At 40.7% G+C, this 14500-nt stretch overlaps 1 protein-coding gene across 2 annotated transcripts in view; it reads left to right on the forward strand.

The window, feature by feature from the left end:
* The window catches only part of ANK2 (ankyrin 2), a 301049-nt gene that overhangs the window by 45156 nt on the left and 241393 nt on the right, over positions 1 to 14500 (forward strand). The window contains exon 2 of one of the 2 annotated variants that reach the window (XM_071744078.1): positions 7052 to 7110. The exons of the other annotated variant lie outside the window; for it this stretch is intronic. Coding sequence (XP_071600179.1) covers positions 7090 to 7110 — 21 coding nt within the window. The 5' untranslated portion in view covers positions 7052 to 7089. The remainder of the gene's footprint in view (positions 1 to 7051; positions 7111 to 14500) is intronic. 2 annotated transcript variants of the gene reach the window in all.

A 14500-nucleotide genomic window follows, 5' to 3' on the forward strand; every position in this document is an offset into this window, starting at 1 on the left:
GCAGAACTGGGCTCTGTGAAGTTAAAGCTCCAGTTAGACACAAGAACATTTTTTTGAGGATTATTATTTTTTTTTTTTTTTTTTTTTAAAGAGCTTTGTCCAAGTGAAGGAGTTCATGCTATGGTGCTTTGAATACCAGGCAGATTGCATAACTCAGGCTGTCCCTGGCAGTATTGTATCTGTGAGCTGAGCCCTCCCTGCTTTCCAAGGAACCTGCACAAAGGGAGCATTTGTTCTCCTCCTCGGTGACCCTGGTGACTCCGTGCCCTGCCAGGGTGCTGAAACAGTTTGCTGCAGAAAAAAAGAGGCTGCCTCTAGATCTCTGGAAGAGAAGGATGCTGAGGCAGTTGGTTTGAAAGTGCTTAAGTAGGTAAAAATAGGTAAATTTATTTTAATGCATTGCTTTTAACACTTTAGGCAGGGCATAATGGTCTTAAGGATACAAATTAAGAGCTGTTTTCCATGTTTACTGTTCTGTAGGGCTTAATATTTCACTTTTATATTAGAAAGGGTAACCAGGTGTGGATTTTAAACCCTCTCAGCAGGTGAAGAACTATGCAACACTTAAATTAAATCTCACTGTCTATGTTGTTGTTTGGAAATGGGAAGGCAAATGTTCTGACAGCTGATGCACCCTCCCAGTCCTATGTATCTGGTACCTGTAAGTACCTGTAAATTCTGATAATTTCAGTATCAGAATGCTGTACAGACATTCAGATCACTGTTTTCATGCTATACAGACATTCAGATCACTGTTTTCTGGAAGGCTGTTGCTTTGGCTTGCAGCTTGCACTGTGCAATGGCTCTTTGGAGCAAGTGACCTGCCCCAGTTTTGGTCCTGCTCTGCCAGGGGGGTTGGACTTGATCTTCAGATCTTCCAACCCCTGACATTCTGTGATCTCACTGGAGTTAAAGTCAGACTGAGCCAGTTCACTATTCCTGTACTTGCTCCAAGTTTTGTTTGATGTGATCCTAATGATTTGACAGGAATCTTGCAACTTCCTGACATGTATTTGTTGGTGCCACTGTCACAAGTATCAGCCTGCAGTTTCCTTCTTGCTTCTTTCCATTCCTCTCAGCCTGTGCAGCTACCAGAAATTCCAACATTAAAGCAGTAGCACAAGTTTTGACTCTGTGAACCAAGAGTGCTGTGATGGAGCTTGGTCTAAAGGCTTTACCACACCTTCCCTATTTCAAGCTAGAGTTACTATAAAGCTGCACAATCTTTCAGAAGTCAGGATACCAGGGTTGCTCCTGCTAGTTGGGGGAAAAAAGTCTTTCTCCACAGTCATGATTTTTCTCTTAATTTTTTCCCCCCATTTTATTGTGCATTTTATTGTTTCTCAATCAGATAGTCCAGGTGTGATATCCAGTAGCTGGAGACTATTTCCAAAATCACTTAGAAACCTTCTTACAGATTTTTTTGTGTGAAAAATCTATGAATCTGGAAAAGAAAACCCCACAATCCTGTGCAGAACAGTTCAGTCTTTGCCTCTCTTTCAAGCACCCAGGCAGAGCTTTGTTTTCCAAGATAAGAGTTTTTACCTTATTCAGAGAGATGACAGTGGTTGAGCTAAGTGTGACCGTGCTTAGGACTGGCTGAATATGAAATCTGATTTAATAGAGCTTTTCTCAGGCTGCTTCCTCAGTGAGTTGCAGGTATCAGGATAAAAAAGGGAAGGTATCAGGGAAAAAAGTAAGGGAAGACAGATAATTCTTAGCGAAAAAAGAGGGAGCAAATAACAGAATTTCTTAAAATATGGGTACAACAGCAAAGGATAAAACCAGGTTGGAAGAATGTTTAATTGCATTCAAATTTAAAACTCAGAACAAACCAAGGCACAGCAACTGTTTCTTGCATAATGTGCTCTGACCAGAGGCAAGAACCTGGCACGATGAGAATGGCACAGAAACCAAAGAACAGAATTATTTGGTGGCCATGGGGTGAGCTGAAGCAGCTGCCAGGGGATCAGTGTGAGGCAGCAGAACTTCCCCAGCCACTGGTGACTCTTGGAATGAGTGCTCTGGAGGTGAGGCAGCTTCATCCATCTGATCTGGTGGGCACAGAACCTGAAGGAAGATCTGTCAGTGTTTCACTGAGTGGATGGCAGCATACAGATTTGGACTAAACTACTTTCGTGTCAAATCCTCTGCAGCAGAAGAAAAATATGATTCCAGTCTCATAGCTATTTATGTCTGTAATTGCTGGTTAATCTAATTGCAGTCAGAGTTTTTGGAGGATCACTTGTAATTGTTAGGCAGACAAGGCTCAGCTTCATCCATTAGCACTAATCCAATTCCAGAAGCTCGGTGTCCAAGCTGTTATTCTGCTTTCCTCCCTGACTCATAAGAACTGTTGCATCTTTATCCTCCCTGCAGCTGAAGGGAGGTGTGGCTTAGAGCCTCAGGGCTGAAGGCAGCATCGTGACAACTGCTCCTAATGTCGTTACTTCTTTCTCTACAGTGCATCTTGTATTTCTCTCTAAAATAATATCAGAGAAGGAAAAAGCCATGCTTACTGTGTAGCATTTCTGACACTCTTGTTGTTTTTAATAGGCTGGGAAGGTATCGAGGAGAGAGGTGGGGGGGAGTGTGAAAAGCCGTATACGTGCTGCCAAGTTGTGGAGCTTAACTTGCAGGTTAATTATTTTAAGAACTTTTACCAGCACTGCTAGATTCACTCCATATGCCTAAGGACACAGTTGATGTAGTTTTTCATGGCTCATCAATTACTCTAATTTTTTCACTGCTTTATGACATATTACACATCCTCTTTCCCCAACCCAATAAATATTTAACTATGCAGAGTGAAGCAGCTCCACAAAAGAAACTGGGATACCTGCCTAGAATAACTTAGTGATCAGGAAAGGTTCTTGTATGGTGTGCTGGCATCCTAAAGCTTAAAAGTTTCCCTGATTCAGAGCAGTATCTTCAACATAGCCCCCCCAGCCTTGAGCCTATAGCTTAATAGAAGTAAGAAATCTGAATTTGGCTGGTTCAGATACAGAGTGCTAACCAAGACTAAAGAAAGACTTTTCAAGACTCTTTAAGTGTTCTTGAAGCAGATCTGTGGAGATCCACTGCATACTTTGGCACTGGCAGGATTACTGAGGTAGTTCTTCTGCAGGGTAATGCATGCAACAGATTTTCAGAACCTTGTTCATAGAATCCCAGAATGGGTTGGGTTGGAAGGGACCTTAAAGCTCATCCAGTCCCAACCCCCTGCATGGGCAGGGACACCTCCCACCAGCCCAGGTTGCTCCAAGCCCCATCCAACCTGGACTTGGACACTGCCAGGGATGGGGCAGCCACAGCTTCCTTGGGCAACCTGGGATAGGGACACAGCACCCTCAAATTAAAGAATCTCTTCCTAATGTCTGACCTAAATTTCCCCTCTTCTAGCTTAAAACTATTTCCCCTTTTCCTCTCCCTCCACCCCTCTGTTTAAAGCCCCCTACCCCCCTCCAGTTTTCTTGTAGCCCCTTCAGATATTGGAAGGTTGCTCTGAGCTCACCTGGGAGCCTCCTCTTCTCCAGGCTGAACAACCCCAGTCCCTCAGCCTGGCTTCCCAGGGAGCTGCTCAGCCCTCTGAGCATTTCAGTGGCTCTGCTCTGGACATGTTCCAGGAGCTCTGTGTCCTTCTTGTGCTGGGGGCTCCAGAACTGGACCCAGTACTCAAATACATGCTTGTTGGTCAAGCTTGTGCTTAACTGCTTTCTTGAAGCAGCAGAGATTTAATGTATCCCATTAAATCATGTACTGAAGTGCCCAGAACTGGGTGACTTTCACAAATCAGACTCTTCAGCTATTGCTGTCAATTAGAAGCAGTGACATTTGTAGAGCCAAGCAGTGAGCAGCACCTGCCCTCAAGCAAGTGTCCCTTCAGCTTGACCTTGGCTTGCTGTTCCCTGAAGGAAGCAGCTGAGATGCCAAATGAAGTTCTCTGCACTGAAGCAGCACAGGCTTTGGGTGCTTTGGGTTGTGAAGGTGCAAAATGAAGGACACTGCATGAAAGAACTGGGATGGGCTTCATTAGGTGGCTGTGAGTCACCTCATTTGGAGTCTGTCTCATCACTGCTTGCCACAGAAGATCTTTTCAATGGGAAAAGAGAAACACACATCTCATTTGAGTGGAATGCTTGTAATCTGCAGCTAGAATGGGCAGAGGACAGCTGCAGCATGTGCATTCTTGATGCTTTCTCTTAATGCACAAGGAATCCCTGTCTTGATTTCAGCTCTTCTGCTACAAGCCCCAGGCCACTGAATCTGTGTAACACTTGCCAAATGGCAAAGGGCAGCGAGAGTTTATCACAGAAATAAGCTTTAGCTGTAGTACTTGAAATGTAAGATGTACTTTTTGTGTGGAGCTCTCACAGCTTTTTAAACTGCAAAGAAGGCACTGCAGAAGAAGTCACTTCAAAAAAACACCACCACCCTAGTGGGATGGGTATGTGGGTGATCACTACAAACAGCTGCAGGAAAACCAGCTGTGAGAGTGCCTGTGATAAACAGGATTGGTTTGTTTTCTGCTAACCTTGAGAACTATGCTTCCTCTTAAAAGGGGAAGGGGGAAAAAAATGAACCAAAACCTAAAAAGTGGCACGTTTCATCAGGTAGTTCTTAGTCAGATGGCAGTAATACGTGGAGCTGTCTTTTTAAGGACAAAAGTCTATAGTAGTACATTTTAAATCCAGCTAAGTACATCTTGTAGTTAAAGCACAATAGTGTTCTAAGTTCTGAAATGGGCTTATACCCTGGAGGAATATGAATTGTAGGTGGCAGGTAGATTTCTCTTGAAAAAGGCTAAACATGTGCATGCATATGGACTAGAGGACTAAAATTTTCTGCTTTGAAAAAGGATGATAATCTGAGTTCTGCCAGGAAAAGAAAAAATGCTCATTCAGAGGCATCACGGAGTAGGCTGACAGGAGGTGGAAGCTGCAGAATTTGTGCAGTAGATGTCTGAATTTGGCAGTGATTTAAAATTCAGTCTAAAATAAAGTTAGCTGAGTACAGGCAGAATTCATGTTGAGCCTGTACACTCTGTTCAGTGTGAGCACATTATGCCAAAAAGTGAAATTTCCATCTCAAATTTCTCAGAAGGCTTGGGCAAGTGTAATGCTGGGAAGCATGTGGCTATGATTTAAAGGAATTCAGATGAATTTTTGATCTAAAATGAAGGATATTTTAATTGCTATGGGTTTCACCTATGTTTCTCAAACTTCTCAACTTGGGGTACTTGTGAAGAAAACATCTGAAAAAACAGCATGTAGCAAAAGTGGTGGTATGGATCAATATGAAGTGGTTTTCTTTTCATAGTCAATGCTTGTAAGGATGTATGTTTGGTAGTTTAAGGGTCATCTAAAAGACAATCATACCTCTTATAAGATGTATTGTAAATGTTTAAAATTATTCTCAGTTTGAGGATAGGAAAGAAGTGATAATTGATGCAGTTCAGCCATAGAAGAGTGATGGGTGATGTATGGATGAGAGAAATAGGAGCTGAGATTCATTTGGGATTTGCAGGTGTTGCTGCCCAATCCCCCTGGATGGGTTATGGAGGAGAACAAGTGGCACCACCTAGGTTGGAGCTGGATCCAGGCTGCACTGGAGGCTTTTCCCATCTGGGTGTTTAACCTCTGGAGAAGCACTCCTGGGTGAGAAGGAGAGGATGAGACCTCTAGAAGGTTCTGAGCTCATGGCTGCCTGTTTTGCAGGGCTGGTTTGGAAAGGTTTTGTTGGAAAACACCTTTCTGTAGTCCTTCTCCCTTAAGCAAAAAGCCCGAAAGACACAAAAGCAGGGAAGCAAACAAAAACCTAAAATAAAGACATTCCAGCCCCCTCATGCCAAACCAATTTAGGAATTTACAGCTCACCATTTTGACTTGGAGGCAGGAGCCTGGTGAGATGCCTGCTCAGCAAATGATGTGTGCTGCTCTGTTGTATCTTTGGTGCTACACACTGGCACCAAGTACTTTTGCAAAGCTCTCTGTTCTGTCACAGGAGTTGTGCTTTAATTTGCAGTAATTTCTAAAACTTCTCTAGTACAGCAGTTCCTGTAAGTGACCAAAACTGTGAAGAGCAGAAGCTGGAGAATGGATTTATTTATTTTACCATTTGGACAAACATGAGTTACAATTCCAATCCTGGGTGATAACCTTGACTTAGTTATTTAAGAATTAAAAATTTGGCCATTTCTGGGTAGTTGATACAGTTATTGTTTAGCATTTAAAGTTTGGAAGAGAAATGGCCAAGAATAGAACCATTGCTTTCTAGAATGAGAAGAGCACCAGTTTCTGAGGCAATTTTGATGGCCTGGGTGGAAAAGGAGGGGGCAGGAAGGAGAATAAACAAGAAGCTGCTTTTCTGCTTTCTCATTAGCAACTGGTAACAAATTCCTCTGACAGGCAGTGGGCACCTGTAACACAGCATTGATTAATCTCTGAAGCCATGAGGGACTAATGACTGCACTGAACAGAAATTCAATGTCTAAAGATGCACCCTATGGAGATTGGTGGGAAAGCTGTACCTGAGTTCCTAGAATTAGTCTGTCAGCTTGGAGCCTCCTGGTTTGCAGTCCTGTGCTTTGTCTGTGAAATGGTGGAGATTTTTTGCCAGCAGTTGTTAAGAAGTTGCACAAATGTCTGCATAAATTTCTGTATTGAAGAATCATGTTGGGGTAATTTTGCTAAATGTTTTATTTTTCCATTACTGTGTCTGCAATATGACTTTCTTTTTTCCCAGGCTAGGTACACAGAATGTAGAAATCCAATTACTGAGGGCATCAAGTAGCTTTTTTTTAGAAATTATTTACTGAGGAGGAAAAAAAAAACAATGATAAGAAAAAAAAAAATATCTTAAATTCAATTACTGAATGCTTAGCTGAAGCAGAAGTGGAAACCATGTAATAATATAACCAAGCCCCATCACCATAATAGCCTTACCTGAATTATAACTACTGAAAATTGAGAGGAGCAGTGGAGAGCAAGGTATATGCTCATGATAGATTTGACAAAATGAAAATTAATGTATTTTTCCTTTTATTTTTTAGGTAAGTAACTGAAGGGGACATGAAGAATTGACACATAAATGGCCAGCATGTTGCAAAAGGTATTTCACTTTAGATTGAGGAGGAATGTACAAGTAATCCATTTGAGTACATATTTAATGAATATTTGCCTCTTGTTTTTTTGCAAAAAGAAAGATTTATAATAATTGATCAAACCTTTTGTTTACTGAATGATTGAAAGAAGTGTTCAGGTCACCAAATGCCACCCTTTGGTAGTGTCACTGCAAGCCAGAGGGGCAGAAGGACTGGTGAGCAGGCAGGTGAAGTGTTTGTTTGTGCTGCTTCATTTGCAGGTCACAGATTATTTCAAGGTAACACATGCTGCACAGTTCCAAAGTGGGAAGTAGCTGGGTGGGGGGTGACACTTTTCCTGAACCCTTTTTGTTGTCCCTGAAGAGGGGTTTAATCCTTCTGTGCTATCAAATGACACCCAGACTGGCAGGAGGTCTTCACTGTGTCATTGCAGGGAAGAGGAAAGAAGCTGTTTTAGCTAGCTGGCTAAAATGATTTTATTTGCTATAAAAATAGTAATAATAATAATATGATGATGATAACTGGAACATGTAAGTACCATGCTTGAAATCTTTTTCTGCCCCAGAGACATTGTCTGAGGTCACATAAGGTATTGCTAATTTTGCTTCTGGTCACTGGGAAGTCTGTTTTAGATGCTGATCTTCAAGTGAAGTGATAGATGTGTCACATCTGTTTCCTAAGAGATGATATCACCAAGTAACTTGGAGAAAATTAAACGGGTATCTCATTTCTAACCAGCTCCTTCCCTGCCAGCCAGATGGTTCTGGAGGTATGGGAGGCCTTGCCACGTGTTGGGAAGCAGTTTCTGTAAATAAGCTGCTAACTAAATTCTTGAGCTTCTGCTCACGACACCCACACATAAGCTTCAAAACACACCCTGCCAGATTTTATTTGCAGTAGCTGTCTACCAATTGTTTTGTTAGTTTGTTTGTTTGAAATCACTGATAATCAATTATAATTTTGTAGAATGTTTGTTGTGAATTGGGGGAGCCTCTGAAATCAATCAGAAGAATGTAGGCTGGTGGGAGAGCAGTGGTTACCTAGAGTAAATCTTCAGAAAGGTTGGTTAAAGAAAGAATTCTGTCTTAGCAACATCTCAGTGTTTCCTAATTATTTCTATAGGAAGGAAAGTTATGCTCAATATTTTTAACAGAAGAGAAGGGTGGAAAGAGGAAGATGTTGATTAGAGTGTGTCTGGGGCATGGAATACAGACTCAGTTCTGAACTCAATAATGCAAAACTGAGCTTTAACTCTGAATTTCCTACTTCTGAAAAGATTCTGAAGCCTGCTGAGTTTTTGGCTCTTCTTCCCTAGTTTGAGAGTTAAAAACCAAAACTATATTTGACACAAAAATGATGTATTCTCTGACAAGACTTTGAGCTGAAAAATTGTGTCTGGTTTTGCCTTGCATACACTTTCCACTGTTGTCTGTATGTAACTAATTTATCATCTTTTCCTGCTGTTCTTGATTTTCCTTTTTCTCCACTGGGATTTTACTGACATAGAAATATCATGGAGAAACAAAGCCTCACCTGAAGCTGATTAAGAAAACTGGGGTTTGGGAATATTTCACCTTAAAATAGATCTGTCCAACAAAAACTTTGATTGCTCTTGCTTATTCTGATTTTTAAGCAAGAAATATTTTGGAAGATGGAGTATAAACGTGTTGCAGCTCAATAAGAAAACAAATCAACTTTTTTCTCTCCTGAAGCTTGCTGTAGTTTTTTCTAGCTCAGAGGACCCATTAGTCCTGGAGAGGAGCTTAGGACCTAGAGTGTAGCTGAGACACAACTGCATGGAAATATAGGAGAGTACAAGTTTCAGGTTTTTTCTTAAGCAGAAATTTGGAACTGATAAAATCTCTATAAAAATCAGCATTAATTGCTGGTGCACTAGTTGTATATAGCAAAACTACAGAGGTTAGATCTGATGCAGTGCAAATTTATTTGGTAAGTGTAAAATGAATACAAGATTATTCTGGGATGTCTTGTGGGATATATTAGGATACATTGTGGGGCAACAGATATGGTGATCTAAAAAGATGAAATGAGTGATTTGTTTCAGGCAATTTAGTTTATTACATTTGACATGTTCTCAGGTCTCTGAAACATAACTAGAAGCTTCCTCTTGGAAACATGTCATATCCTGTTTGTCTTAATGATCATCTGCAGTGCATTATTATTCCTTCATTGTCACTGTGTGCTTTCTATCAGACACCAGCAGAGACTCTGCTGCTGAGGAGTACAAAATTCCTACAGTTTTTATGGGAATAATAACCCAACTTTACATGATGCCTTTGGAAGTTTTCAGAGAGTTTTCAGAGGTCAGCTCAGTAAACCAGGCATTGTTCTGGGAGCTGCATCTCAGGCAACCTGTCATATTGGTTAGTGAACTAGAGATGTATTTTTTTTTTTTCTTTCTTTCTTTTTTTTTTTTTTTTCTTCAAGTCTGTTACATTCTATTTTTGTCTGCTGAGCCATATGTGCAAGTTTAAGCTCTCGGAAAACTTCAAACATTATACTGTACCATCTCTATTCATTTAGGCAAATGCCAAACAACATACTGAGGTCAGGGATTCTCAAAGGCTGGTCAAAATCCCCCAAGATTTCAGTGTCACCATTCCCTGGTAATTTTCCCTTGCTTTTTATAAACCTAAATTTCTAACCTGCATGATTTGGAGAGGTAGCAGTGGAAACATGAACTGTGTTCACATGGATTTCCCCAATGCTCAGCTGAGTCTCTGCACTGCCTGCAATGAGGTAGGTGTTGGCATCTTCTTCAAGGCACTAAGGACTCAGCAATCAGACCTGTGTGTGTACATATATTTTATGGCAAAGAACAAAATGTGTTTATTTACAATTGGCAGGTATCAAGGTGTGACCAGTGTTGTGCTCTCTTTCCCTTTTGAAGCTTTTGAGGAAAGACACTGAGCTGTGTTTATGGCATGTGCTCTCCCCAGCTGGCCAGGCAGAAGAGCAGGCAGCACCTTTTCTTTTCTTTCTTGTCTCTGGCTCAGCTTTTAACAATCACATTATTTCTCCTTGGTGATCCTGAACTGGGGTAATTGCTACAGCACCTGGTAAACACTTAGAGATGCAGTAACTTTTTCGAGGTGTCCAACATGCAGCTTCTCAGGAGAATCTGCCTGGAATTTCTTAATGAGCACCATAATTGTTTTTCAACATGAAACAAATAAACCCCCTCTGTGAATAGTAGCTGAATGCCACATCCTCCTAACTGAGAGACATTTATTGTATTTTAGGATTTAGTTCCAATAAAAGAATCTCTTGGTAATCGACTCAAAACAATAATCCATTCCAAGAGATGCAGCTCCTGATCTGATACTTGGACCAAGAACAGAGCATTGAGAAGTCACAGTTATTTTCTTCTCATTTTCTTTGTGATTACAAAATGGGAGAAATTCCAGAGTCTCTATGAAGACTTAGAAGTATTTCACTCCTGCTATTGATTTTTACAAGGAATGCTTTCAGACACTGGGGCAATTAGCAGCTAAGCTGAACACAACCAAACAGGGACTGTGCCATCAAACTGGAGCTAATGAGCTGCAAAGGCACACAGGGTCATGCAAGTGTTCAGCACTAGGTGTGAGCCTAGACTGCCACCAGAAGGAGTGGGAAACTGGAAGTGTTGGCCAAGGGCTGAAGTATCCTGGGGCTGAGTATCAGCTGTTTGAAGGTGTTGTGTAGCCAGGCTTGAAAATAGCTTTGATTTCAGTAGCTGGGAGAAAAACGGGGGTGGAAAGCAGCTCTTGCTTGAAGCAGTCACTATTTAAGAAATAGATTGTATATGGCTCTTCTGTGGCTTGTTCTCTTTTAACTTGGTTTGGTTTATTTTTGTTTGTTTGTTTGTTTTCCTTTTCCCTGGGCATACAAATAGAAGGAAGAAGCTAAGATCTCCCATAGTGACTTCACTTTACTTGAAACGAGCCCGAAGTAGAAATCCTAAAGAAGTGTCTGATATGATTCTAAGCCTTTCCATGGCTCATTTTCCAGACACAAAGTAAAATTAGACATGTGAAACATTACCTGCAAAGAGCAACAGGTTGCCTCCCAGTTTTTTATAATCTACTTTAGCCTTTCTGCCAGAACATGATATATTTTCTTTTACTACAAGCATGGCAGCCAAAGGGGCATTACATATTCCCAGGGAGAGAAAGGCTAGTTCTGATCAGGCAGGCAAATTTCTTATATTTTGTTTATAAACATGTATTGAGAAAACACTTGGTTCTCATGCAGTATTTGCACTTTCCTTAGTATGCCAAAAGAGGTGAAAACACAGGTCTGGCCATGTTTCAGAGCTATTTTCCAAGCCATGCTCCTTTGTTTTACTGTTTCAGGTAATTATTAGTTGCCTTTTCCCCTTCCCTCCCAATTTGCAAATCCTTTCATGTATTCCAGTGTATGTGAGGGGGTGATTCTATTTTTGTGAAATGTTTGTAAATGGCCAGTGTTGGATGAGGTGAATAAAAATGGGGAAATGGAAATTTCTCCAAATGCTCTGACAAATGAATTAGATCCCAATTGCTTTTTGACATTGTGCATTTCCTTTACATTTAAACAACAGCAGGGAGCAACCTTGACAAGAATCCTACAGTCATATAATAATGTTTGTCCAGCAGCATTACAATTTTTTGTAAAACTATAGTACTAAATAAGCTTGGTAAATCAAGCAAGGATAATCCCTGGTGTCTTTTGGAAATGGCAATTCAACTGTTTTATTCTGTTCTTGCCTCCATTTGGTCTCCTCTCCAGTTAGATAAAACTTAGGAAGAAATTGCCCATCTTCTGGCCCATATATTAACTCTTGGCTGGGAATAAAAGCTGGAATGTAGGTAATAGCAATCCTAGATATAACATAAATGCAGAATATTGTTGCCTCTGCTTTTCTCCATCCATGTTCCAGTGCTGTTTCTGGCACTGGTAGAGACTGCAGATGGGGGCCAAGGAATATAACTTTTTCAGGGTTTCAAACACCCCCAAGTGTCCAGGGTGTCCAAAGTCCTCCTTTGAAGCTTGTGCCCATCTTTAAGTGTGTTTGTGTCCTGCAGAAAGCTCACTCTCCAGTCTTTAAGTGCTGCTGAAAAATGCACCTCCAACCTGTCAGTCTGAGTGCTTCATGCATGTTCTCTTCTCTGAAGATTATTGTTGTCCTGGCTGTATTTCAAGAGGCAATGGAAAATCAATTGGAGGTGAGGTTTGTGTTAGATAAGTATTAATGGTAGAGCCATTTCCATAGGCTTGAGGGTGAAGTAGATGAGTCCCATTGCCCTCTTTTCTTCATAAAGTATCAGTGGCAGGTAACCCCTGATTTTAGAAATCATTGGCTTCCCTAGATCACAATTGCATGAAATAATAATTCAAATATCTACAATGCTTCCCAACCTTTTTTTCTGTTTAAAGTGAGCAAGCTGAGGTAATAAAATAAAACCCCCAATGTACACCTCAGGTTAGGAACACAAAGCTTTGCTCACAAAATCAGTTGTTTGGACCCAGATTTCCTCGTGTGGGGGTAAGGAGAGAAAGGTCTGACATATTTAGTGTATTTTACAGCTGCTGCAAACCTGCTCTGTTGTTTTTACAACCACATGTGCCTGTAGTGTTGATGGTTTAGAGGCCTGAATCATGGCAGAGGTGGGAATGCACAGGTAGAGGGTGTAATTTCTGTTTCCTTTGTGTTCCCAGAGCCTTTTAGCTAAAGAAGCTGCTGAAAGCTGGGCTGACTCATTGTCTGCTCTTGTTTTGCTCAGGCTGTAATGTTACAGCAATTTGTCTCATTAATTTGTATCCATGAGAACAAATGATGATTTGCTGTAACAGTAATCATATTAAGGAAAAAGGTCATAAAAATGATAGGGAGGAAGCTGTGTATCAAAGCTGTGCTATTAGTATTTTCCCCCCAAGATTTTTCATTAAAAAAAAAAAGAAAAAAAGAAAATGCCTGTGTATACTTCCATATCCATATTTAAATATGTATATATGCATGTGAGTGGGTATAGAGTGCATGTTAAATAAACCAAAGACCCATATTCATGGTTTGAGATTAGCAAACATTACTGAATCTCTGTACATTGTCAGAGGGGTGTCAGCTGAAGGAGCTATGGTAAAAAATCCTTCACAGCAGGAGATAATAGACACTTAATGACACATTTTAACTCTCTTTCTTAGACATAAACAGCCATATTTCACGTGGGAACTCTGAAGAGGCTGTTTACAGTTTGTTATAGAAGAAAGTAATATATAGAAGTGAATAAAAATAGTGGAATCACTACCATGCTGCTGCCATGGGAGTGGTGGGCTTAGGAACCATAAATACACTGTTAATTGGTGTTGCTTCCCATCACCTCTGTTCCAGCCCCTGCACAGGAAACCACTGTTCCATTACCTGTAGGCTGCAGTTTTAGAACCTTGTGACTTGTTCAGTTTGGGGGTGAATTTTCATGGGGATGGCAGAAAGCTTACCCCTGGTATAGCAGGCAGATTTTTAAGTCTGTGTTCCAAAGCGTCTGGAGGTTTTCAGCAAAAGGCTGGTGAGGATTTTCTTAAAATCTGGTTTGCACACACTTTGTGGTTTTTGGTGTGTTTTTTTAAATAGACAACCAGCCTCAGAGGCTCCAAGCACCAAAAGTGTTTTGAGTGTGATACAACACACAACTTGCCCTTATACTGTGAATTGTTGGACACTCTGCAAACATCCCTCACTGCTCTGCAGCAGGAACAGCTCTTGGTGTAAGAATTTAGTCTGGTTTATCCAGTTCCTAATTGGGAACTTCCAAGATGAAGTTTTGCTCTTCTTTAAATAATTTCTGCTTTAATTACAAGTGGGAAAAATTATGAAACTGTTGAGAGCTGCACTGATGCACTGAATGGCAATTTTAGAAAGCACTTGGCTAAAATGAAGTTTCCTTTTCTCTTTCACTTGTATCGAGTAAAAACGTTTTGACAATTCTCTTATTACTGTTCCTTTAAAACTCACTTGCAGTCTTTGGGATGTGCTCTCAAGATTGAGCTGTTATCTCCAAACATTTTTGTCAGTTTATTTTTTTTGGTTGTGTCATGGGTGCAAAATCAGGCTGAAAAGGATGGTTTTCCAAGGTTTGGGTGGTGGTGGGTGATGATTACAAAGTTTATTTTTGGGGGTGCGAAGTCTTTTCATGACATCTAAGTCAGTTTTGACTTACTGAAGAGATATGGGCACAGAGGATTAAGAAAAATAACATTTTGGAGTTATCAACTCTTTGTTTTTAAAGGAGATGTCTTCCATACCTGGTTTACTCATTTTCATTTTAATTACTTTGTGCTGTGTAATCTGCTTTATAGCAATCAACCACCAGGGAACAAAATGTCTCTTTCTTACTCATCCTCTCCCTTAAACTGAAC

This window comes from Heliangelus exortis, chromosome 4 (assembly GCF_036169615.1).
Source record: "Heliangelus exortis chromosome 4, bHelExo1.hap1, whole genome shotgun sequence".
NCBI classification, from domain to species: domain Eukaryota; kingdom Metazoa; phylum Chordata; class Aves; order Apodiformes; family Trochilidae; genus Heliangelus; species Heliangelus exortis.